Source organism: Megalops cyprinoides, chromosome 11 (assembly GCF_013368585.1).
Source record: "Megalops cyprinoides isolate fMegCyp1 chromosome 11, fMegCyp1.pri, whole genome shotgun sequence".
Lineage (NCBI taxonomy): Eukaryota > Metazoa > Chordata > Actinopteri > Elopiformes > Megalopidae > Megalops > Megalops cyprinoides.
Window position 1 is genome coordinate 21,807,683 of NC_050593.1, and position 26,675 is coordinate 21,834,357.

General features: G+C 41.2%; 1 protein-coding gene across 4 annotated transcripts in view; it reads right to left on the bottom strand.

Annotated features, from left to right (window-relative positions):
- Positions 1-4,161: 4,161 nt before the first annotated feature.
- epha3 (eph receptor A3) overlaps positions 4,162-26,675 on the bottom strand; it is a 90,553-nt gene continuing 68,039 nt past the window's right edge. The window contains exons 12-18 of one of the 4 annotated variants that reach the window (XM_036541311.1): positions 22,967-23,028; positions 19,710-19,919; positions 16,991-17,140; positions 15,888-16,081; positions 12,052-12,207; positions 6,574-6,666; positions 4,395-4,470 (exon numbers count right to left, since the gene is read on the bottom strand). In XM_036541311.1, the coding sequence (XP_036397204.1) occupies positions 6,591-6,666; positions 12,052-12,207; positions 15,888-16,081; positions 16,991-17,140; positions 19,710-19,919; positions 22,967-23,028 (848 nt within the window). In that variant the 3' untranslated portion in view covers positions 4,395-4,470; positions 6,574-6,590. Of the gene's footprint in view, positions 4,471-6,360; positions 6,667-12,051; positions 12,208-15,887; positions 16,082-16,990; positions 17,141-19,709; positions 19,920-22,966; positions 23,029-26,675 lie in introns of those variants that run through there. The other 3 variants (XM_036541308.1, XM_036541309.1, XM_036541310.1) reach the window with 3 other exon arrangements.

A 26,675-nucleotide genomic window follows, 5' to 3' on the forward strand; every position in this document is an offset into this window, starting at 1 on the left:
TGTCTTAGATATGGCTACTTTGATCTGAGAGTTGTACGATGAGTCCAATTGCTTCAAAGCCTAGCAAAGAACAGCCTGATTGTCATTATTTTAAAGTTTGGTGCCTAGCTGTTGCCTAGATGTATTTATTGGCAAATGTCCTCCTGTTGTTTTCTGGGCCAAAATTCTCTCATTTGCTGTACGGATGTGATGCTTCAAAATTATGTAAATAAAGTACCTTTTTATTTCCAAATATACCCCTTCTGATGCAAACTTTTTCATTTGATACTTAACTTTACTAAGTAGTTTTATGTTAACTGTATGGAATAATGTCCTGGAGGGCTTTAATATCTGCAGATTTAAGTTTCAGCCAGACACTTGATAAACGAGACTGATCTCTCCGCCCCAATTCTGAGAGCCTGCGGATTAAAGAGAGCTGGGAACCCAGTTGGCTGCAGCCTTAGAGGACCAGACTGAGGAGAGCTGAAACAGGGCATGACCATTTTCATTTATTCAATGTTATGTCAAACTTCTGACAGACAAAAAATTCACAATTATCAAGTGGAAAGGGCATCATTTTGTTTTTAGGAAATTAATTCTAAAACTGGAGTGATTCAGATTCATTGCTTACATACTTTGTAAATAAGTATTAATGTCATTGGTTGGTGTGAATTTTAACTGGCAAATCTATATGTACATGATACATGTCTTTAACAGGCCAGTTTTTGGTTTGTTTGTTTTGTTTTTCTATAGATGTAATCAATCATCTCCTTCATTGAGATTGTTAACTGTAGTATCCTGGGGAAAGGAAAATTCTTTTTTGGTATTGCAGTGGTTATCCCAAAAAGAAAATACCAAAATTATTCCGAATCTGTGTAACTATTCATGCTGCACATTGTAAAACAATATGTTCTCCCCACTGAGAAACACTCTGTAATGTGCAGCCCTCAGATATGTGACATTCAGTGTCAGGGGTGAATCTGTAAACAAACCCAAAGTATAAAAGCACCTGAGCAAATATGAACAAGCACTGCTGAATTAAATATTTAGTGTTCTGCCACACAAAAATACCAAAACATCCATTTGCTACCATAGGTGGCAAAAACTATGTTTTACTAAGGCAAACAAAACTGATTCAATTATTCAAACTGAATTGATTCCAAGAAAATTTACTCATATACTCGCACTGTAAAACAAAAACAAAGTGAGAGACAGTTTCTCATCATTCATTCTTTAAAAAATATTTTCATTACGTTTATTATAAAAATATAAATGTTTCCACTACAAATCATTTTACATTAGTAGAAGGTCATCTACATTTGCATACACACCCACGGACACGCACACAGACACACACACCTAATGAAGAAAGGAGGACGGGGAAGGGCTCATGACAGTATTGCTCTTTGAAAAGTCATGTTTATAAAGTAAATACAGAACACTGATAAACTTGTCACATAAACCATGCCATAACTTATGGTATGCTACAAACAAAAACATTCAAATTTGCACTGTATAGGTTAACAAATAAATAATAGGTAAATCATAATCGCTTTTTTAAAATGTAGAAACAAATATAATACAAAATAAAAAATAGTACAAAGATTTTTTGTTTCTTTTTAAATGTTGCACAAATATATATACAAACATTTGTACAAAGTGATGTCTGTGTAAATGACAGTACCGCTAATTTCACCGCTGCTATTATTACAATGTCATGTTTACATATGTACATGCTAAGGGAAGGTGCAGCGTCACTTACAGGCAAACTGAAGGGGGTGGGGCGGGACAGGGAAAGGGTTTAGGTGTGTTCGCCATAATGGTACCACTTGTTGTCTGCAGGCTTCTACTCTATTTCTAGCAGAAACTTGAAAATCTCTTCAATCAAGAAGCAGAAAAGAGAAAAAGGGGATTTGATGAAGAACACATGCCAGGAGCACCTTCTCCCTACATGACCGGTGTAAGGTGGCACATACCTGGATGACTCAACTGAACGGAATTCTAAACTAGAATATAACATAACGTAAGTATAATGATCGTAACAGGTCATCCAGCCCATCTCATCTCTTACTTTGCCTGTAATATCGAGTTAGTCTATAACCTTGTCGAGTTTGGCCTTGAGGGACACCAGACTCTCTGGCTCTCCTACAAAACCTAGCAACTTATTCCATGCATTTGTAACTGTCTGTGACGGCGTAGTCCGTTGCTTGGTTTAATCTCTCGGTGTCCCCTTTCTCCCTCTCTCTCTCCTCACCCTGGATGAAGAACATGCATCCTGAGATTGATCCCTAAGTAAGGGAAGCCTGAGGTGATGCATCACTCAGGGTTGTTTAGAAACAAAAGTTTCCATTTTATGTACACTCCATTTTAAGACCTTTCCTGTTCAAGTAAGCCTAATTTTAATCTGTGTGAACTCAACAATCTTTAAGGGAAGCACAGTATATCAGATCTGAAAATATTCCACTGTCTACAATTCAAAAGAAAAAAAAAAACAGAAACAGTAATGGATGCATTGATGGCATCATCAGCAACCTGATTTGAAAAGAGGACCATATGGAATTATGTGTGAATAAAGGGTATGGCAATTGTGCTGCAGTCTAAAGCTGTCATTGCACCTATGGTATTTTCTATACACATGGATAAAGGCATTTTGATCAATTATTTTTCATTACTGGGCATTTATTTTAGAGACTTAGGGTACAATACAGTGTTTCATCCTTGCCAGTAAAGAACAGCGAGCAATAAACTGAGTAAAATATTGTTCATCTGAGCCGGTATCTGTAGGCCTGATTTTGGAGCGTCACAGATGTGCAGAGATTCTATGATAGGTTTAAGGACACCAGGCGTAACACTGCCTTATTTAACATTCCTTGATCTTACCTTTTTTTTCAAACTTGTGTCCGAACTATGAAATTCGTTTAGTTCCACACAGTGCTCGGAAGTACTACTAAAATGTATGAAGAGAAAATGTATGTCTGCTGATTACAAAAGATATACCTTGATTATAGTGATGGTGCACTTTCATAGATTGCTCTGTAACTGATTATTTAGATGAAAATGTTAAAGGCAAAATGTGTTAATTGTACTTAAAACATTAACATTGATTATTGAATCATGCTGAGTGGAAACTACAGTTATGTCCAAAACCAACAAACAGTATGTCAATTACTTTTGTGATGCATGAAATATGATAATGTATGGAGATCCAGAAATACTGTATATGCGATTTTGTCACAGGTGAGTATATAGATATAAAAAACAATGATAAATGCTCCTGAAACCATATAAATGCAGCTGAAACACAGTCAAGTCAAATGACCGTGGCTTCTTTAAATGTATAATTTTATTCTGTTAAAAACAGTATTCCTTATATTGACTTTACCCATGCAAGTGGTGGCTAATTCTTGTTACAAATTTCATTCTCAGCCTGACATCTTTTCAGGATTTGGGAACTACCCATTTCCACACACGTTCTTGGACAGGGACACTTGAGCCCTGACCTAGAAGGAAGGGACGGCCAGTCACATGTAAGGGTCCTGAATGAAATCAAGCGAGGACTCATGTGATATTATTGCTGAATGAGTCTCATCGTTGCAACCTCAGCCACTAATAGTAAGAGACAGGGATCTGTCATTAAGTCTCCTTCATTCCTGAGTCCATTGCGTTTTACACCATGGAAGATAGCTCTGTTCTCCTGTGGGTTTTTGAGAGTGAAAGGGCTTTTCTGGTTGTCATGTACTAATTTTCTGCCCCTCCACTGCAGGAGCACACGGCCTAACACAACCACACCAAGCCGTGAGGCGTGAAGGCGAGTCCTTCAGTACAAAACAGAGAATGGCTCTGAAGTGGAGGAAGTAGTTGACTCAACTTTCTAACTTGAATTAATTTATCTTCCCAGATCCAGGTGCGGCCTCCAGCTAAAGGAGCTGTTTTTTTCTGCTTTGCATTACTGAAGGTATTAACCGCTCCCTCGTCGTGTGTTAAGGGCTTTCAGTGGTCACCACTTGGACGAGATCGGACCTGCTCATGACATTTACTGCTTCCTGTCAGCCGTTCTCGTCACGCATGTGCGCAGGCGTTGGTTTCCACGGTGATCCGTGCTTTGTAGACATGCCCACCGAGCGCTGCTGGCCTGCCCCACCCCCAGGTCCAAAGGATTCCCTGGACCCTGTGGAAATGTATCTCTCCCATTGCATGTGTTTCAGTCATAAGGCAACTCGTCGTCAATGGCAAGCCTGGGCCTCGCAAGCCCCGGGGGGCTAGGACGTCACTGTCACCCTTGTGGAAAGTTGCCTTCCACTGCGTAAAATATCTTAACATTTATTTTATGCGTCCTCTTTTTATCCGATCGGTTTAAGTGAAAGCAGGGAGGATTTCTCGCAGGATCACACGGGAACGGGGCCGTTCTTCGTATGTGTTTCAAGTGCCTTGATACTGCTCACAATCTTCTTTGGAGGTCCCACGATCGTCACGCCAACCTTTTTGAAGTCCCTGAGAGGTAGAGAAGAAAGGCTGAGTGAGCAGAACAGGACACCTGCATGACACACCCAGAGACAACGAATGGCATGCCCTCAGTGATGTTCCACGTCTTCGATCTGAGCTGTGATCCATAAGTGGGTCGTCAAGATACTAATTACAACAATTGCTCACGTTCAATACAATTTTATTTGTGAAATTCTTTTGTTCTGAGACAATTTTAAATGTGTACTATATAATATCAAATTAAATCTGACGGATGGACTGATTGATTAATTCATTGACTAGCTGAAATTGCATTGACACTGCTGGAAGACCACTGATATGGAAGTTAGTTATCATTAGGCACCTATGGTGGATTTAAAATACTTGCTGAGACACTATGCCAGCACAACACTGTTTGTTAATAGTACCAAAATCTCACAGACTGCTTGAAACCTAGATCTGGAGCAGCAGTTAACAGTCCAAATATGGTCATAAACTTGTACATCTATTATAGGTCCAAATCTCAGTAGTGATATCTCTCATATCAGGGACAATTCTATTCATAATACTATGTAATAATATCAATAACAACAACAATCATTATAATAATAGTAATTGTAGAAATAATACTTGTTCTTATGAGCTCTTATTAATGAAACATTAAGATGAAACAAACCTGAACATGCTCCTAAAATGGGTATGAAGACTTTGTCTGTAAACACAGCCATACTTTGCCAGAACAGAGGTGTGATTTACAATCTATGTTATTCAAAAAATCCTTAGACGGAATGATGAAATAAAATTATTAGCTACACGTGTACCTAATGAAATTACAGTAGGTTCACGTGGATTTTTATCAAACAAATGACCTAACACCAAAGGCAGTCAAAACAATCGGGCTTTCATCGCTAAGGTTAAACATATGGCTTATGATGTAGGAGAATATCAAAGCTTTACAATTTATATTTGTATCTGAGATGCTCAGCAATATCAAACTGTTTTACAAAAATATAAGCAGGGACTGTCTGTCATAGATTTAAAGAGATTTAAAACATTGTAGCCTAAATCAAAACAGATCATGTTTCCAGGTAGTTGTGGCACTCTCACTCACTCTCTTGCTTTCTTTTTTAATTTGGCAGTCTGTTTTGCATGGTGTGCAAATGAATGTGCACTGCTGTGGTATATACAGAACCTTACAACAGAGCTCTATGTCATATTGTGTAAAAATTATCCCCATACGACTAAAAGGCAGTTATGAAAAGACCTGATTTCTTGTGTTTTGTGAGGTCACGTGAATACTTATGTTACCATGGAAATCCAAACCTGAATTTGTCTCACCTAGGAATAGTGTTTTAATTTCATCTAAAAATTTATCTGAGTTGAGTCCAAATCTCCCACGCCCTGTGAGTCTGTGAAGATCTCTAATGCAGGCTTTGAAAGCATTTTGACTTTTATTGATTGTGTCTCATGAGCAATTTAATAATTGTACCATTGAGAAATTCTACCTAAGTGAAACATTTCCATTCCTTCAAAATACTCATGGATAATTCCTTCTTTGCTGGATCACAGCTCTAAATCTAATGTTGGAACAGCACTGGAACATTTGTGCTCTCTGCCTGGAGAGCAAAGCAGAAAAAAAACTTGTAGGGATCCATTAAATTAGTTCCATGCACTGAGTGACAGCAGCGTTTATTATTTACGGCCTCACTTCTCTCTCCAGACTTACCATGTGGATGCATTCATTCCATGCATTTCGAGGGAAAATGTTATAATAAAGGGCACTGAGTTTGTCACCATCTTCTCTCAGTGCCACTTTAGAACCAGAGACTTTGGAATTGTGTATAATATGAAATAAAAGTTAGTATGTACATTATGTGAGCCACATTGCCACATACTGTGAGATTAGAAATGATGTGGGGGGAAAAAAAAAAACACCACTGCTCGATCCTTGGTGGTCGTACACATTATCAAAGCGTATTAGTATTAGCAAACCTAGGTTAGGATAAGCAGAGCTTGTATGTCCTCGGTCTTGGCATTTGCTGGTCTCTCTTCTAAGCAATCAATTGGAGCATGTGTATGCAAGCGGAGGGTTTGGAGGGCTGTCAGCACACTGTAAGCAGTGGTCAAACCCACCGTCCAGTCTTTAGAGGTTAAAGTGTCGTAATTCCCATGGACTGCTCCCAATCAGGGCAAGTGGCCGCTGGCCTTACCTCGGTCAGGCAGATTCTACGAACAAAGTAAACCTTTAGAATGACAGTGAAAAAGACCCATTTCCCCTTCCCTCTCAACAGGCTGTGCGCACCAACAGCAATAAATGCCCAGAACTGTTTTAGACATATCCTACATGCTCCCAGTGGTGGCAGATAACTGAAACCAAACTAACTAGCAAAAAGCCTTGTCTGGTAACCTGTTGCAGCACAAAGGGTTTCCTAGCAGCACAGCAAACATCACTGTTTGCAGGAATTTGTTGCAAAAAAACCCCCCAAAAAAACAAAACCAAAACAAATATTGTTTTCATTTACAATAATCATAGCATGCCACACGAAACTAAACAGGCACACTCACAGACGGCACCTTCCAAGAATAATTAATACACTAAGATATTCTAAACAGATTGTAAACAGCTGAGAAAACCAGAGAGCATGAGCGCTGTAATTCATTAGACTAGCGTAGCCACACTGTCACAGCATAAGGGCTGTGTCAGCGAGAGGAGCGCCAAATGACAGGAACACAGAAGGTACATGGTGACACTTGTTTGGTGTTCCAGACGATTTATGCTGGTGACATGAACACACACTCGACTCCTCTCCAAGCAAATTAAAAAAAAAAACGTGTACGTGTTTAAAACCGTCAGACTCCTGATACAAGCTCAAGAAAATTATGGAGGGTCGCGTGCTATTACTGCAATATGTCACACAATAAAGACAGATTAATCTCGTGTAACAAGAGTTTGGCCTCCTGTAGTTATCTGTTTGGATGGACTCTTCACCTCACTGTGCCGGGTGTGTGCTTTCCCTTCCGCTGATGCAATAATAATAATTTTGTAATCCATCCCATGATGACTCTGTGTGGTAATGAGGTCGGTGAATCTTGGAGATACAGAGATGCAACAGTTGCAACGCACGTGTACCACATGCTACTTTAAGCAATAGACAGCACTCCAAATTCACACAAACTCACTTGAATGAAAGACTTGCATCATTTCTTGCAATGCCCACACACTTACATTATCCCTAACATCAGGAATGCTATGCATTAATCATTCCATTCAAACAAAACAAACATCTTTGTTCTCATGGAAACTCCAGCTCAAGATTCAAGATTCAAGAACTTTATTGTCATTGTGCAAGCACAATGAAATTGCAAACCATGCAACAGACAGTTTAAACAGCCGTGTTCACTACCCGTTTAATTACCAATGCATTAATCTTAATTGCCTAACATTTTTCAGGTTAATGCATCTCCCAAATGACTCCCATTTAAAAGTCTTATGGGAACTATAGTTTGCTTATAGCATGTCCTATACTAATTAGAGCAAAGACCCTGAGAGCCTCAAATAGACACGATATACAGTATGATATACAAGTGTTAAACAAAATACATTTTGTTCTTGACTGTCGGGTTTCTCTTTAGACAGAGGATACAGCACACACCTAGAGCTCTCAAAAGGATTTCCTCTCTCTCAAGCAATTTCCTGTCATACACATACAACGAAATTAACTGGCCTCTCCAAAACGCCAGTAAACGGGCCACTTCATAAAACAGGGCTGCAGGTCAGAGTCTATTAAAGGTCTTAAATCCGTTCCAATGGCCCTTACAGGGAGAATCAGACAGCTGTGAGTGATCTGTGCATTCGCTGCAGGACTCTGGAAGTCAGGACAGTAACGCAGAACATGGTGGCGTGTCGTAGACGCGCCCCTCCATCCCTTTCTACGGCTGCCTCAGCGTTGACTCATTCGGATCATTACGGATGCCAATCAGGAACTCATTAAGGAGAACAATTCTGATGACTACAGCTGGACCACCAGGTTTCAGAGCCATAATTCATAATTTCCATCTTTGCAACATCTGCTGTTGTGGTGTACTGTTTTTCTGTAGACTTTTCAACTTCACAGAAAAAGAACAATAGGCACACGTAGTTGTGCTGAAACTGCTTACTGAAAATCTAACAATGAGAGTATGGTCTTTCTGCGCTAAAGAAAGCAAGGAGTTTCACGTATATTAAGTTATACGATAACCTGCTTTGTGATGATCAACAATTACAATATTAAAAGAAAAAGGCCACCATTAATTGTTTTGTGACACAAAATACAAATTTAAAACACATCCTTTAAAGGAACTCCAGACATTTTTTCAGTACTGTTTATAGGTTTTACGAATAAAAATGTTAAAATGACAGATAAGGAGGATAAGAATGTTTCCATTTTGTTAGTTATTATTTTAGCTTGATGTTTACATTGAGTGGATCCATGAGGGAGAGCTAAGGCAGATTTATTTATTTTATCCTTTGTGTGTGTGCACAGTCTTGCCTGCTCTGTACATAAATGCATCAGAGATGATGATTTGTGTCTTACTGCTCTCTATGTCCTGTTCTTCAGAAATAATCATGCAATGTTTGTCACACTACTGAATATTTATACCTCATTTTATGTTTATATTTAAATATACAAATATTTATAAAGTATTAACAACTTATGAATATTTCAATTAATTCAGTATTTATCTAGCCTTTTTGTGAAACGTCAATTTCTAGTCTGTGTTCTGGAAGGTAACTTTGTAACATTGCTTCTGTCGAAAAATAGGATTGAATTCCGGACAATCTAGAGCACAGCTGTATTTCCAGGAACACATTATGTTGTAAAATCAGAGACCATTATGTCTTCAGTGTCGGAGGCTTCATTGTACTGAATGTGCTTACTCTCTTGATCTGTTAATTATAGAGAAAATACTAGGCGTACTGTACATTTTCAGAGATTATATTTCCCTCTCAAAATCTAGAAGCATACCCATGTCAAATCTAAGACCTAATGATTGTTTTATTCAAGTCAGGCAATCTGTTTTACTGTACAAGCTGTAATTGACATCAAATGTAGTTGATCTTTTCTCAGGTCAGATGAACTGATTGAAAACATTAGTTTTGAAAAAAAACTATGAAGCAAAAAAAATGAAGCAAAAATATTACATCGGGTAAAAGTTTGCTTATTTCAATGCATCTAAAGCACCATATAATTTATGTGCATTTCTTATGCCCACTACCAAGTATTTGTAGGTTTTCAGTATTGTCATGCATCTGTATAACGTGAAGGCAGAATTACACAGAAACAAGTATTTCTAAAAAAGTCTCCAAATTTCACTCAGTATACAATATTTTTTTCAGAAGTTTATTTTTTTTACCCATGGTAATTACTAGTTTTTATTTGATTTATCATCATTTATATATTTTTTGTAATGCTACTTATCTTCAGACTAACATTTACTCTTAAAGGTTGTTGTAAATATGACATTCAGGGTTACAGCTGGTTGGCGTCAGGAGTCCAGAACAGTGAAGCACGACAGCTGATTAGGTTGTAAATATGACCAAGAGACCTGATCAGTTAATCTCACAATTACAATACATCAGGTGAAACAGGCACAATTTTTTGTGCAAATTGTTCAAGGCCAGTCAAAAGATTAATTACTGCTTATTTAAATATTGCTTTTACTGTGAATTAAATTATCTTCATAAATTAGCAGAGAAAACAATTATGTCACTCATCTGAATTTATGAAAGACTAATGTGACAGTACTACATTTCCAAATTCAATTTAAAATCTGCAATTTATCCTAATCCTGATCTGAAAGTGACTTATTAAAATATGGTTTTGATATATTAGTTATTGACTTGTTCAATTTATGGAATATGATAAGAATGAGTAGTGGTCCACAGGCTCAGACAGGTTTACCACTACTGACTTAGGCCTCTTTCATGAAATAGCTGCCTGTAGAGGGAGGAACGGTAAAAAGTCTTGAGAGGTTATCACAGCATAATGCAAGTTGTACAGAATGACAACATCAGTGCAGAACGGGGAATGTCTTACCTTGTGACAAATCACTGGAACGAACAAAAGGAATCGGCAAATGTCACTTTGTGACAGAAAGTGTCTTTCTGTCACAGTAAATGTGACGTGTTAATGTGCAATGTTCAGATGTAGGGCTATGCAAGGTTTTTTTTTAACATGTTCTCAGGCTCTCTCTACACAGAGCAGAACACTTTGGGTCAGACTTGACTTCTCAATTTAATCTGGGTCATGGGTGAGGGAGAGAAATTTGTACGCTATTTGCATTCAGTTATTTACATTGACATCAGAACAAAAAGCACATACGGACCGCTTCTAATTGCTTACTGGCCTGTGTTTAGTCCCTTCATCCACAAGGTACAGTAAGGCACAGCAGCTGCTACAAGACCAGAGCTCTGATCCTCTTGATTATGAATGTCAAATTATTTACACTGTCAAATACCTTCTCAATTAAGTGGAACAGGGTGTCTCAAGGGACGATATCCGCATGAAGAGGCGGCCCCTGGTGTGCCACAACGCAGCGTTTCCCATAAACCCCCCCAATCAACACGATAGAGCCGGAAAAGGAGTTTATTATTAGAAGTTTGCTTGAGTCAGCTGGGTTCCTTAACTATAGAGCCTGCCAGATTCAATTTACTAAAGCCGTTCCCAGTCGGTAGATTCTGTCAGGACTGCCGTTTTATTTCAGTGATGTCTTTTTTTTCTGCCCTGGTTGGACTTCGAACAGAAGTGAGCATGGCAAAAGCACCGTCATTACCAATTAAAATCAGAGCACGGCTGCCACATTTAAGAGATTACCCTAATCGCTGCCCCCAACTTGATGGAGGCAGATTTGTAAACATTTCTTGTGTCGGGAGCTGTTGGTACTGTACTAAATTTGGTGCGGCTGTAGCACGCAAGACTTTCTTTTTTCCAGGAAAACCATACTGCGCTTGTCTGTGTCTCGTCTGATCTCTTCGAATGGGTTTTAAAGGCTCGCCACAATTTTGAGGCCACATGCACACATTTTTCTTACGGACAGTTCAGTGTGACTCAGTTATATATCTCAGAGCACTGCTGCTGTCTCACCCGTAGTCAGAAACAGGACTCTTTTATAAAGAGAAATGTTTGGGACCACCTCAAAGGAGAAAAACCATGAGTGAATATAAACAGCATCTTTCTGTGAGAGTAAAACTAAGGCAGTCTTTACCATACAGTATCAAATTTTGAATGTAAAAAAAGCATTGATTCAGGAAGGTGATAAGATTGCAGATTATTTTAGAAAATATTAATTCTGGCACATAAAGGGTTGATATACTGTATATGTAGCGTAGCGTCAGCACACTTAGGGTGACATTACTCAAAGAAAAGTCTCATTTCAAAAATGGAAAATATGTAATATACTAAAATTACATAATATCACTTTTGTGGAAAAACAAAATAATTGCAAAATTACATAAATTATCATAAAATTTACACCCCTCCCATCAGTCAGGTCAGACTAGTCTTGCACAACAATAAACCATATGTTTGCGATCACTCAGAAAGGTCAGTATTAAAAATGTGTGGCTCTTACTCAGCGGATGTCTTGGCCAGGGTGTCGCAAGAGGTGTAGCTGACCCCACTGAAGGCGTCTTTGCAAGGCAACGTGCGCACGCCCTCCAGCCAGTCACCCATCGAGCGGAGGGAGGTGATGTCCGTGCTGTTCCGGTCCAGTAGCAGGTTTGCCGGCCTGTGGGAAAAAGAGGAAGCAAGATAGAGGATATTTGGACAGGAATGGTGATGGAAGCACTTCCAGTGATACTGATGAGGATGTGACAAGCAGCCTGTGATTTCAACAGCACCTCGACAGCATAACAGCTTGGCTGTGATGCTGATCTGCCATTACGACCTTGTCCCCCTCACCTGCCAGCATACCGTCCTGAAATATGTCCTTGGGTCTCGGGTTTGATTCCCCAGACTAACCCCCCCCACCACCACCACCTTCCCTCCAACCCCAAAATATGATGAAGTCTGCAATTCACATTAGGTACAAAAATGTTGTCATTGTGAAAACAAGCTCATAAAAGTTCACGCTGCAGAGAGAAAAAAACAAAAAAAAAGACCAAAAACTCGATCTGTGGGCCCCCCTCCGCGGGTCTGCATAAGGAAATACCTGTGGAGAAGCGGGACTTTCTGCAACTGTCTCTTTCTTTAGTGTCTCAGAACACGCTCCCTGCAGTAGGCCCATCCATACCGCAACGTTTTATTTTCCTGACAATTCCTGATGATTTCCCAACATGCTTATTTCCACAGTTTATTGGGAGTGAAGTGCATCTACACATTAATGACTTACACATGTGAAATGATATATGGATACCGAAATAGCGACTCTGACCATTCAGCGTACGAAAATGAGGAATGCAAATGCTGCAAATTTAGTTGATGTTTATGTCTGTATGTATGCATGTGTGTATGTATATATGTAGGTTCATAAATGATTCCCCAAGTTACAATTAAGCAATTTCACGAATTCAAAAGATTACATTTGATTAAATTTCCTCAAAGTGGAAAGAGGAAATTGAGAGAAGACTAACAAAAATGAGATTTGATTAAAAAAGAATCCCCATTTATATGGAATGTTCAGAAATATTTTCTACACATTTTTCAAATTAAATTGATCAAATAACGAAAAATAATTAGATTTGAAATTAAAGGTAAGTGTAACGTAATATAACCCTAAATAAATGAATTATGCTACTTCTTTCTCTAGTGGTAAATATTGTTTTTGAATTTATCTATTTTTTGAGGAGCAGAACCAAATTAAAGAGCAAAGAGATTGATGGAGTTCTCAGAGCGGGGTTTTGGGCACAGCATACAATATGAGCCCTGTTCCTCGTGGTTCATGCTTGCTCTAGCCACAAGAAGGATCACGAATCCACAATATTATCCAATAACATAAACACAATAATGGGACCATTCAGCTCCTTAGACAATACAATCTGGCCCCTCTACACCCCCACTGGGCTGTATCTTCAAGATCAGTTCAGCCGCTCCCTCACCCAAGAGCCTGAATGGCTCCCCAGGAACAATAAGGGGTGTGCAACTGTTTCAATTAATGTTTTGTACATCTGAGCTAATGCCAGTTCACAGGAAGACACACGGTTTACATCTGTGACTCCCATACTCTGGAACTGAGCACCTGATCAGAGCCAGGGAAATACTTCTCAGGAAATGAGATTATGGTTCCCTTAGTGACCTTTATTTTTAGTCCTGTAAATAAACAAATTAGAATGCCAGGAAGTCCCCCCCCCCCCAACACACCCCTGACACACGCTTGCAACATGGTAAAATTTGGGACCATAATCAATGTGAATAAATGTGCACAATCTCGGCTCTGGAGGTGGAATGTGACCAGCACAAAGAGACAGTGCAGACGAGGTCATAATGCAGTGCCGTGCTGTCGGCACGGTTACATCTGACATGCAGAATTCAGCGCCAGTGGGCTGGAGCTTGGGCGACTGCCTTGGGTATGATGGAGGTTTCTGTGATGCAGTTTCTCAAGCTTTTCCCAGAGCAGAGCTTGTATTAAAAAGAACAGTGCAGAGCTGTGCTGTGATCAGAGGAAGGCCGAGAGCAAAAGCAAACTATGTTTCTGAGGCTTGTGTTCCAGCAGGCTTTGTTAGTCATCGTGTTAATGCTATTTTCCAGAGAACAAAGTGAGGGATTACACATATCAAATCGAATAATGAATGAATTAATTTAGGTAACAACTCTGTCACGGGCAATGAAAGCCAGAAACCTTCTGGTCCTGCACTCATACGCTGGACTGTTTTTATTTTTAATCTCACCTATCATAACAACAAAGAGCAAGGTTTCAGGCTGTGCGATTTTGGCACGTACAGTAGGGGGAATATTGATCTGAAAAACTTCACTCCACACAACTTTCCTAACCCCTGCACTGTTGCGGTAAACTGAAGATGACCCTGTTTGCTTTTCTTACGCTATTTTTTTTAGCCTGTTTGTTTTGTTTGTGTCTTTATTTACAGACGCGGCAGAGAATTCTCACTGCGTATCCCTGACAGCGAGAGAAAAAAGACAACAATGAACGCAAAGGCAGGGGGATGAAAAAAAACAAACATGTTTGTGGCTAGGAGCGGACCTGATATCCGCAGCTCTCATGTAAACATCACGTTTTACAGACTGTTGGATTCCAAAGCCTCAGGAGGAGGGAGGAAGAGAAGTAAACACTCAGCGTTCCTGTCTTGTTCCCCCCCCCCCCTTTCCTCGCTCTCTTCCACTCGTGGGGTGACCTCTAAATAACCACGGCTGCGTAGTATCATGTTTTTAAAGCTCTCCCGGGAGAGCGGAGGGGGGAGAGGCTGGCCCTGCTCCTTCATAGGAAAGACATCTGGACAGCTTAGTCATGGACAGGAATGCGCTCCACGCTGTGAGGAGGACCGGGATGCATCCTCGAGGTCCCGTCAAGGGAGTGCCCGCATTTCCCACCATCTGCGCCACCCCCTTACCGGTCACCCCTGTCTCTCAGACAGAGGGGTCCGGGCCCCGGGGTCCGCCCGCGGGGGGATTCCTGCGCCATTAGCATGTACCACGACAGACAAATGAGGTGCGCGGGGCCGAGCGCAGCTGCGGCTGGAGTCCTGCAGCGCCCATCCGCATCTTTTAATACGCGCCATAAATCACCTGCCTCCTGCTCCCCGGCTGCCCGTGTTAAAAGCCAATCAGGAAAATTACACGCAAACTCCCAGGGACCCATTTACACTTTCTTAAGAAATCATTAGTCACCGTTATGCACTTTGATGTCTTCATAATAACAAAGCTCTCCGTTACGCAATAGACAAGTCTCACACGAGCGACGGGCCCCGCGTTGGTCCTCAGGTAGCTTCAGGTCTATTTAAACAAAGGGAGGACAAACAGAGGAGAAATTGAGGGAAATGCCGAACATGTTCTGAGGTGTGGATAGCAAGAGAGCGCGGGATAGCCGACATTAATCACCAAGAGCGCTGCTGTCCTGCAAAGAAGTCACCCCTCCCCTACGAACAGGGGCTTAAAATTCACCCAACACATCCGAGACCTGTTCCTGAGGAAGCAGGAAGCTGGCGACTGTTTACGACAAACTCCGTCTGTCTGCAGACAATGTCTCTTCCCACAGGTTTCTGAAAACAAACAATGCAGGTCTTGGGAAAAAATGATCCAGCGCGAATATTGCAGTATACCAGTTCACTGTCACAGTATAATGCAACTAAAGAAAGGCCAGCTGTTCGAAGAGACAAGCGTGTGACAGAAAGCTCAGGACAGAATGACGAGGCTCAGGGAACCGGTAACCACTTCCTCTCGTTAAAGCTCACGCAGAGGTTAATGGACCGACGAGCAGGATGTGACGTTCTGGGGAACGGGGGGTGGGGGGCGCACCTGGAGGCAGTGTTGGCGATGATCTTCAGGCTGCCGGGGTTGCGGATGAGCTTGTCCAGGATGCTGACGATCTGCTCGAACTTGGGCCGGTTGTTGCGGTCCTTCTGCCAGCAGTCCAGCATCAGCTGGTACAGGGCCGCGGGGCAGTCCATGGGGGGAGGCAGGCGGTACCCCTCATCCACCGCCTTGATCACCTGCGTTCAGAGCAAAAGCGTGGGGGGATAAATCAATGTATTATGACCACTGATTAACATGACACAGCATAACAGATGGCTTATCCTGTGGGGATTTTAGTGCTGTGGTTTTACACTCAATGGCTAAGGTTCTCTGTTGAAACACCATGTTCAACTCTTTTTTATATAATAATAATTGCCTTTCTTTTTGACCTCTATAGTCTTATATAAATTTGCATGTCTATATTTTCATTATGCTGTACATGCCATAAAATTTACTACTAGTTTGAAGAGAACTTTTGTCTAAGATTTCCTGGGAAATCTGAATTTAGAATGATCAGCGATCAAGCTTGAGGTCTTGTAAATCACAGTCAAACGTCCTCTCCCTTCACCACAGAAGCCTGAAAGCGAAACGGCACAGGGGGCCAAAGGGCCGTTCTCTGCTCATGTTTAACAGAAACATGAAATGTGTAGCCGGGACTAAATATCGGAAATGTCTGGCGAGATTTATTTTGCTTTTCCACACTGCATCATCAATGACATGCTAATCCAGTCTAAATAAACTACCATTCAGCCCCCAGTCTGGTAGAATGATCTCACGGAGGCTGTGTGATAAAGTAACCGCTCTGGATCCCTGCTGAAGTGGAAACTGCACGAGCAGACTGTCAACACAGACTTTTTCCTGGTTTATTTTTCAGGGAACTCTGATTTCTTTTTAATGTGCCCAAGGCTAAAATGCTGTGCCAGATTTATTTATTTATCTATTTATTTTTGGTACTCATTTTGGGAGTGGCATTCACCTCTCTGCGTCTGTTGCCCCGGACTTTGCCCCTGGTGACAGATTCTGCCTGCCACCTGGCTTCACCACGTGTCACCTCCTCTCGCGGCGGGAAGTATATTAGCCGCCCTCGCCGACGGCGATGTACTCACGTCCTGATTGGACATCTCCCAGTAAGGCCTCTCTCCGTAGGACATAACCTCCCACAGCACGATGCCGTAGCTCCACGCGTCGCTGGCTGAGGTGAACTTGCGATAGGCAATGGCCTCTGGCGCCGTCCACCTGATTGGTATCTTGCCACCCTGAGAAGCATCAAAAAACAAGGGCAAATGAGCTCCCAAATGAGCCGCCTCGCCAGATACACAGGGTGCTGCAAAGGGTCAATGCAGCCACACTGAGAGTGATACATATTTAATGACTACCTCAAAGAGAAAAAAAGACACAAATGCTCCCCAACAGAGTTACAAAGACCTTCTATTGATTTCCATGCTGTCTGTAATTATAATTATCCTCCCATTTAATTCTATATATGATTATTCATGCAACTTCAAGGTGCCACTTAAAGAGCATGGCATAAAGTCTAGTTGATTTTTTCTGAGTATAGAAGTAGGCTTTGTAATTGTGTGCTGATGCTGTTTCTGAAACAGACTATATGGCTGGTTTGGTCTTGATAAATTAAACCAGAGCTTAGAGTCAATGCGTTACATTCCACCAGTTTATGACAGACGCTTCTCGGTAGCTATGATAATCCTTTTTTGTTCCATTCACAGGCCTAAGACCTTCTATGAGCATGAAGAAAAGAAAATGCCCCGTATTAAAAACTGACACAACAGTGCTGGCTCTACACTTCAGAAATTTCAAATATTTTTTTTAGAAATTGTGATTAAATTAATTAGTTTTAATAAATATTATTTCCAAGAAAGACAGATACCCATATGAAATTTACATGTATTCCTCAAAACACCACTAATGTATGATGATATATAACAATCCTGAATTAGAAAGTGTAAAAACATTTTTCCACATTCTTTATGCATGCGTCTAAGCAATACAATTTGATGCGCTGCTCATGAAACCTATTTTATGTCCAAAGGTAAAACTGCACTGAATTAACCCACTGACGGGTTTCATAAAACAGGAATAAGCCACCAATGCAAATAAAACTGGATTGCTCTCTCTAAAAGGAAAGCCTGGACATCAGCTAGCAAAAAGCCTTTGTTTGGTTCTAAACAAATCTGACTGAAATCAGGAAAACTCAACTTAACACATAAAAAAAATCTGATATAAACTCAGCAGATAGACCAAATTGTTTGGATAATGTTTTGCAGAAATCCGAAGGAAACATGCAACTGTAAAGAGACATGGATGTGATCGGGCCGTATGGTGCTGGATACAGATGTCCCTGTTTCATCTCCGCGGTGTATTCCCACCGGCGGGGCACTGTGTTTGCCCTGCTCTGCGGAGGCCTGCATCAGGCTGCTGGAGTCTCTCTGAGATCCAACCTTCATGCTCGCAGCGGAGGGAGGGGAGCCAAAGCTAACCGCGTCCCCGGCCAAGTCACACAACTCCTACCCCGATTTCTCCAAACACACGACCCCTGAAAAAATAAATCCACTTCAGCGCGGCCCTCCCCTGTGGGCTCAGACAAACAGCGCCTGGCCCTCGGAGCAGGACGATAGCCGCTCATTAATGTAGAATTTGACATCCACGTCACGGATCGTCTTTAGAGCTAATGGAGGGTGGAGATAGAAGTGGGTGGCAAACTGTCAGGTTTTGGGTGAATTCAAGAACATCGAGACCAGACATCACTACACGGTTTAAAAAATAAGCCACTGAGCTGGCCCTCACACTGGAAATAAAGGCACATTCTTGCTTTTGTATGTCTCCCCTTATTTTTAGCATCTAGTTTGACATTAATAAAACAAGCACATGAATGTATAAACGCTCCTTATCGTAAGGCCTCAGTTATGCATACAATAGTCAGGCCGTGAATAAGTGATAGCACAATATATTACTTCAAATACATTAAAATCAGGGGATTCTCAATATCACGAAACCTGCTACCTTACCAAAATGTAGAGTTTAGGACCCTATAAACCAATGGCCAACACTTCTGTTTTTTTAAATAGATGGAAAAAACAAGCATCCTCATTTGTCATGTACTCAGACATTCAGCATCCTCTTTGACCTGACAGCTGTGCTAGCCAGCCGTAGGAGTTGTGTCTCCCCTAATGGTAGCATGTCTTTTCAACGGTCTCTCACAAACAAAAGCATTTCCTGAATTTATGTTAGCTCTATCCTTTGCCTGTTTTTTTGGTTATCATCTCAACCATTTATGGAAGGTTGAGTGTGTGTATCACAGTGACATATGTGGGAATTAATCTCTGGAGCAGAATATATTGTACACGATTCTGGTGTGGGAGAGATAGGGAGGAACAATGGAACTGTGTGGGCTAACAGCTGCGGTCAACATATCAGCCTTGCCCTGATTGGTGCTCAGCGCATGACCACCCTGTCCTATCACAAGCCTGCCAGATTGTGAAGGGCATGGCTACACACACCAACTGTAAACTCTGTTCAAATACAACCAGCTAAGCAACGCCAAAGTACCTCTTAGGTAACCATCTGAACTGAAAACTATTCAATGAGTAAATAACAGATTCTTTGAACAGGCTGAAATGTGTACGTTGCACATGTCTTTAATAAATAATTTGACTGATGAGCTCTCAATGGTTAAGAGAAATATATATTCACAGTCCGATTAGAGCATCCAGTTCTTCCTTACATACCTGTGGGCTGGACCAAACATTTGTACCACAGCTAGTGATGAGGTGGAGCACCTCAGAGAACATGTCTGCGATATCTGCTCACCCTTGTGGTGTAGGCGGCCTCGGGGTCATCCTCCAGCACCCGGGACAGGCCGAAATCGGACACCTTGCACACCAGGTTGCTGTTGACCAGGATGTTGCGGGCGGCCAGGTCTCGGTGGACGTAGCCCATGTCAGAGAGGTACTTCATGCCGGAGGCGATGCCGCGCAGCATGCCCACCAGCTGGATCCCCGTGAACTGGGCATCATGCTTCTGTCACAGGAAGAGACTCTCACTAACGCATACAGACACACATGCACAAACTTCCTGATTCATTTACTTTGAAAAGCTTGCTGCTATATGACTTATTGAGCTAAAAGGCAAAGAAATTATAACTAGCATATGGCATAAAACTGAAAGGTAGAAACACTCGCTGGCATCGGTAAAACACAGCAACAAAGACAATTCCTGCTTAAGCTGCAGTGTTTTGTTAATGAAGTGTTATTTTATCATTGTGTGGCAGAGCTCCTGTGATCCACTAAGGAAAAGTTATTTTCAAAGAAAACAAAAAAGTGAAATAACAGCAAATCCAAGGAAAGCCAAAAAGTCCACTGATAGCTCTTTAAAATAACATTTTTTTCCTCTACGTAGCACTCAAAATTGCCCATCACTGTTTGGTCACACCTTAGCATAGTAAATTCAAGGAAATATTGTTTTTTATGTATGTTGTTACAGTAGTTAGAAATTAATAACTTCAGTTTGTCATTGAAAGTTTAGTCAAATCTGCAAAGCATAAGGATTGTATTCCAGGATTGATTCTTGTTTACAGGAACGTTTCTGCAGGCTCTTCCTTGATTGATTAAACTTGGTCAATTTCCCAATTATCTTCATGAGACAGCTATTGTAAAAAAAAGCATATAACGTGATCTTGTCAGGAATTGTATTGATTCAACCCTGTTCCGTGCAATGAGCTTGAAGAAAACCGAAACAGCATGCCAGAATTGGACTGAAAAGTAAGGACTAATTTAATAGGTATCACCCCTTTTGCTGTGTCCTGAAATTATTTTGTCATTTCTTCTTTCTTAGTAGTAAATCTAGTAAATAAAATAAACCCATTTAAAATCCCCCCAAATAAAAGGAGAAAACACATGAGAATGCTACAAGGTTAGCAGCCCTACACCATTCATTATATTGCAGCTGTACTCTGCAGTATCCATTCCAGAAAAAAAAAAAACATAAAATTGTGATGACTTGACAATGGCACCACTTCATATGTAAATATATAGATCAAAATGTGATAACTTAAATAACTTCTGAATAACCTTCAGCATTTTGGCGCTAATGCTTTGCTCAAATCTGAAAGTAGTAATGCTCCAACCAGACCTCTCAAACTCCTCTGAGCATCTCTTTCTACCTGAGAAATCTGTATCTTTTAGCTTTGCATCTGAGGTAAACAGACCAGCTGCTATGAGCAGCAAAGAAATACAAACAGAGCGAATAAAAACGAGGGAAAAAACAGGCCTCAGAGTCTATATCTGGTATGCACTTCAAAGCACACTGGCATGTAACCACTGTTTACATTGGCATGCCTGAATAGTCAGTTTTAAATTCAGTGATATCTAATTGATGCTTGCACAGGATTTGAAGACAAGCACAAGGGAGGAAGTGCTTCACAGAGGAGAGCAGAGACAGACAGGATGAGTAAGACAGCACACTCTTGACAGAAGGCTCAGGAGAGAGGATGCTTCACCGACACAGGAAAATCTGCAATCAGGATCGATGCCTAGCCCGAGAGATGCCTAGATATGTGTTTCTTTGTCTCTCTGTGAGCGTGTGTGTGTGTTTGTGCGTGCGTGCCCATGTGCATGTACTAGAGAGAGAGGGAGAGAGTGAGAGAGCAAGAGAATGAGACAGAGACAGTGAGAGAGTGAGTGAGAGAGAAAGATCAGGAGCTAGAGATTTGCCAGTGCAGTATGTACATAAGTGAGGGTGAATATAAACTCCAGACCACCTGGTAGAGAATGTAGCTTGACTAAGTTCAAAGAACAGCTAATAATAGCGAAATGAATTGCGGCGAGGAAACGCAGTCAGAAAAGGATGACAGGTTTCTCTGATAAAGTGCAGGCCTCTCCAAAAACATGCAGGAAATTGCTGTATAACTTTGCAACCGTTCTGGATTTTTTTTTTTTTTTTGTGAAATGCTACGCTGTGCAGGCGCATATGGAATACGGTTCAGAAAGGTACTGCAAAACTCAAATTCAGGTCTGTTCGTGCCGATTTAATGTTATGATTTGCTTAATAATTTCAATTACCCGGAACCCCCAATAATGTGAGGTGCAACGAGTAATTCCGGCAACCACAGATCAGTAATACAGCCTCTTCTAACCCACGGCCCCCCAATCAAAACACAACGGCACTCGCTACTAACAGATCCAGTTCCACTTAATATGAACTAAGATCCTGCTTTGCTTTTCAGGGCCCTGACAAAGTAGCACCACAATGAAGACTTATTAGAGGTGTAAGTCCTGCCTGACGCCATGGGCACTAGACTACAATAATATCCTGAAAAAGTAAATGGATGTAAGGGTACTCTTCAGCCCTGTGGATAATGGGGCCATGTACCTGGAGAGCTAGAGCCACTCCTCAGCTGCACTCCGCGAAGGTCACCCTGGCTTGCCTAACGAGCTCGTTAGTTCATTTATCAGCACTTTTCAGACTGGCTACCCCTCCTCCAGCTCCAGAAGTTAAACAGGCCGTTGTTTGCATGTTTATTTTGACGCCGTTTGCGATTCGGTAATGAGGAAGTCATCTGAAGGACGGAGCATGCCCACTCAGTTTTGATTGGCACACGGGGGCTGGCAGGCAGAGTGCCAGCTCCGGCTATGTTTAGCAAATAGAAGCTCGGTTCTCACTCAAACAGAGGATAATGAGACAATAGCAGAGGCACAGCAGTACTAAATCTCCTCTCAGTGTGCAGTGAACGGCGGTACCCTCAGTGGCTATCAGCAGCCCCAAAACACCAAATATACGCCTTTCACCTAACATGACAAAAGCACAGTTCTCCAAAATTCACATCCAAGCAAATTCTTCCCAAAAATGATACAGATTAAAAATAAGTGAGATAAAGCGATGCCATTTGTGTGTCTGTGTCTAACAGGACAAAGCTCTTGCTGTGAGCGGGGTATTAAACAGTCAGCTAAATGGAGCTCACACAGTACAAGATAACAGGCCTCAGGCAAAGGTGGAAGACAGGTGTCTGACACACACTGATATGGAAACACACTGCTCCCTTTGCTGTTTTGCGCCTGCCACATACTCACTCTCAGGAAGCTGTCCAAGGACCCGTTCTCCATGTATTCGGTCACAATCATCACTGGTTTACCTGGGCAGAGACAACATTTTCTCAGTAATACAGTTTAGACTGAATTATCACTTCACCAGGCTGTATTCAGATTAAAAATGTAGTTTATTTATATAGCCCTACCACTGTTGCACACACACACACACACACACACACACACACAAACACACACAATAAAATGACACTGGGAAATTATTATAGATACCAAGAGATTTGGATACAATGTCATAATTCACTTTAAAATAATGTTTGCTTTATAGATTTCTATGTTAAGGTTGTTTTAGATTAATGTATTTTATATAGTGTGATATTTGGTAATTACTGTGTTGGTTTAGTGTCTAATGATCAGTGCTAAGTATAAATGTGCTTTCTGCATGGAATGTGTTTGTCAACAGTTAAACGCATAAACCATCAGTCTATAAGCCTTACCACAGTCACGTGGTGAAAACATGTTGATGATCTCTAAAGAGTTATTAGGAACACTACAATTATTAAGATTTCAGAATAACTGTTATCTGAGTTATCAGAAAAATCACAATTACTCAGAGCCATATTTCAGATATCAGCCTTTAAAATATTTTGGGAGTCTATGAATGCATAATCTTTTAGGCCAAGGTATAAATCCTTTTCAGAAGGTCTGGACTGATAAATGTTGAAAGCGGTAAATAAAGACACTATATTGTTATTAAGCAGTAACTGTCTATTGGTATATGAAATAACACTGCCCGAAATTACAGCGCATGACTTGAATGGAGAATTTATATTGTTCAGGCTGGGTGCATATGGGTGTTATAAAAGAGCGCTGGTTTAACAGCTGTGTTTTTACGGGTTGCAGAGTGAACAGGGTGGAATGGGGACTATGGACCGGGCTGGCCCCAGCGTTTCTAACACGTCTGGGACATTGTCTGGAGCCGGCGGCCGAAAAGGCAGCGGCGGCCGCTGTTTTCGGCCACGGGTTCTCGCGTGACGTCTGTGACAAAGGCGAGTCAGTTGTCGTAACCGTGACTTACTGTGGCCCCCGGTTCAAGAGCGCTTCCTCCAGAATGAAAAGAAGCCACAAATGAATTTCGAAGACCCGCAAGGTCAGCCGTCACTCCCTGACAGCTTTATTCCCCTCGCGCGGCCACGCATAAATTACCCGTTTTATCGCCTGTACCTTATTTCAATCCCTATCGATGGTCTGCGTTAAAAACGAGGGGAAAAAAAAAACGTCTTTAAATCATGAATGCCTGAATGAGCCGCTCTGTTGTCACGATATGCTTGTCAGACAGATGGCTTTATTTTCCGAGCCGTCCTACCGGGCTACGTGTTTCAATGGCGTACCTCTATGAACTGCTACACTTGTGATCTTATCATAAAATACCATATGCGTGCTCGGGCTGACAGAATGAATACAATTTACACCATCAACATAAAATAGCAGATCAATTCAAAAAGAACACTACCACATGTAGAAGTTCTGCATGATGTCTATACATGATGGATCAATTAATGATGACATAAAAATAATACTAGAAATGGTCATCATGCACTAAAAGCAGTTAGTTAAGTTAGTAAATACACAGTAAACAGGTAGTAAAAAGGTAATAAATTACAATGCAATTATCTTGCAAATTATTATTTAAACGTTATTTTAGAGTTGTAGTTCTCATATTCTTATGATTTTGTTTTATTATTTATATATTGTTATGACATTACTTATGAATAACATAGCATAACATCGTTGGATGTCTTCCTTACTGAAGTTTTAAATATACCACAAAATGGAAATAATACTAGCTGCTTCCATGTGGGAATTGAAAAGAACATAGTTCATTAATATATAAATATAAACACAACCTCAAAAAGGTCTCTAAAGTGTGACCTATTATTTTGAGATTGTACAGTAAAACCATCACTGGTGTTAGACAATGGGGAGCACCTCCTGCTTACCAGTGGACACTTTTTTTGAGTTCCGGGGAGCCGAAACTAGTTTGAAAGTGTATAGCGCAAAGTGTGAAAAGACTGACAGTCCCAGCCTGCAACCCGTCAAGCCATTACGCCATTCACTCCTCGTCAGTCCAGGTTCTGATCCAAAGAGTCACACACACAGTTAAACATTTCCACTCCTCTGCAGCCGTGATGGATTTACCCCCTCACTTCAACAGGCTGCTTTTATAGTTTCAGATTTTACAAAAAAAATGTAAAGCCTCCTCAGCCCTTCCTTGCTGTAAAACTTTTTGATGTTGAAACCCGGCCTGTAATGAGAATCGAAGCCCAACGTCCCCCGTGAAACAGCGAACGCAGTCCCACAAACACTTGGCCGAGCGCGAGGGCCAAAAGCAGCAGGTTAAATGAGGTGTGAAAGTCTCTGGATTATTAAGAATTAACAGGGGCCGAGTTAATAAATCATCCAACGTCAGTGGCTTCAGGAGATGCATGCCAACCCCTCTGAACCCCCCCAACCCACTCCCACCATCACCACCACCACCACCACCAACACTGCCACTACCAACCCACCCATCACCATCCAAACCCCAGCCTCTGAGAGCTGCTTTCAATCACAAACATGTGCTCATTGCCCACACCCTTACCTCTGACCCAGCCTCCCAACCACCCCACCACATCCCAAAAACAGAAACAATCTGCAGTCAATTGCAATTACGCTCCACATTATTTACATTCGAAACGTTCACATTGGGAGCGCTGCAAGATTTATTGGACAAACAAAACCTGGCTTTATGAACAATTATATTTAAAAGGCACGTTTTGGATCCCGCTCCGGCCACTATTTAGGCAGGATGAATTTTAAGTTGGTCCTCCTGCAAAGTCAAAAGTGGATCACTACCTTCAGAGGCACGTTGCTGAATAAGTACTCCAATCTGGCCAATAACACTGTTGAGATATGACGTAAAGATTTCCATAAGGGTGACACTGCTTCGTGGAAAGCTGAAATCCAAATGCTTCCTACAGATGCAAGTTATGGCATTCTCATTCCATTACATATCCAAGGCAATATGCCTTCAGCTGTGATCTCTTTCATATGTTAACATCTAAAACCACGCTGAATGTTGGAAAGGTTTGATATCGGTGGTATGAACACATATCGAGCCATTAATAAATTAGGAAAAAACTAGTCATCCTTACTGTTGTAATATCTTCAAATACTTCCACCATGTCACATTTGTTGAAATTTGGGATTTTCTGTATAAGTCAATTTTAAAACGATTTCCCTTTATTAGTTTTAAACATACTGCACATTTATATGTTCTCGTAAGTGACATTTCCGCTATAGGGCTATCTGGATCATTTGGAGGGAGGATAATGGGAGACATTTTACTTTTTACACATGAGGGAGTGAAACTGGCACAGCCGTTTAACAAGCAGGGAGTAAGTCCAGGTTAAGGTGAGCTTTGATTGAAGACTGGAGTTCAAACCAATTATTTCACAGTTTTTTTCCTGACCATAACGCTTTCGCATTCCTTCTGAAGAGAAAAAAATCTAATCTGTGATAATTGTACTTTTGAAAACCCTCCCCAGAGGGAAGCTGGACTATTGATTCTAGACACAGAGGACAGAGCCTTTGATCAGGTAGAATAAAGGGGATTGATCCTATGAGATTTATAGTGTTATATTAATTCCTGCAGCCTGGAAGTAGGCCCAGCAATACATGGAAAGCATACTGCGGA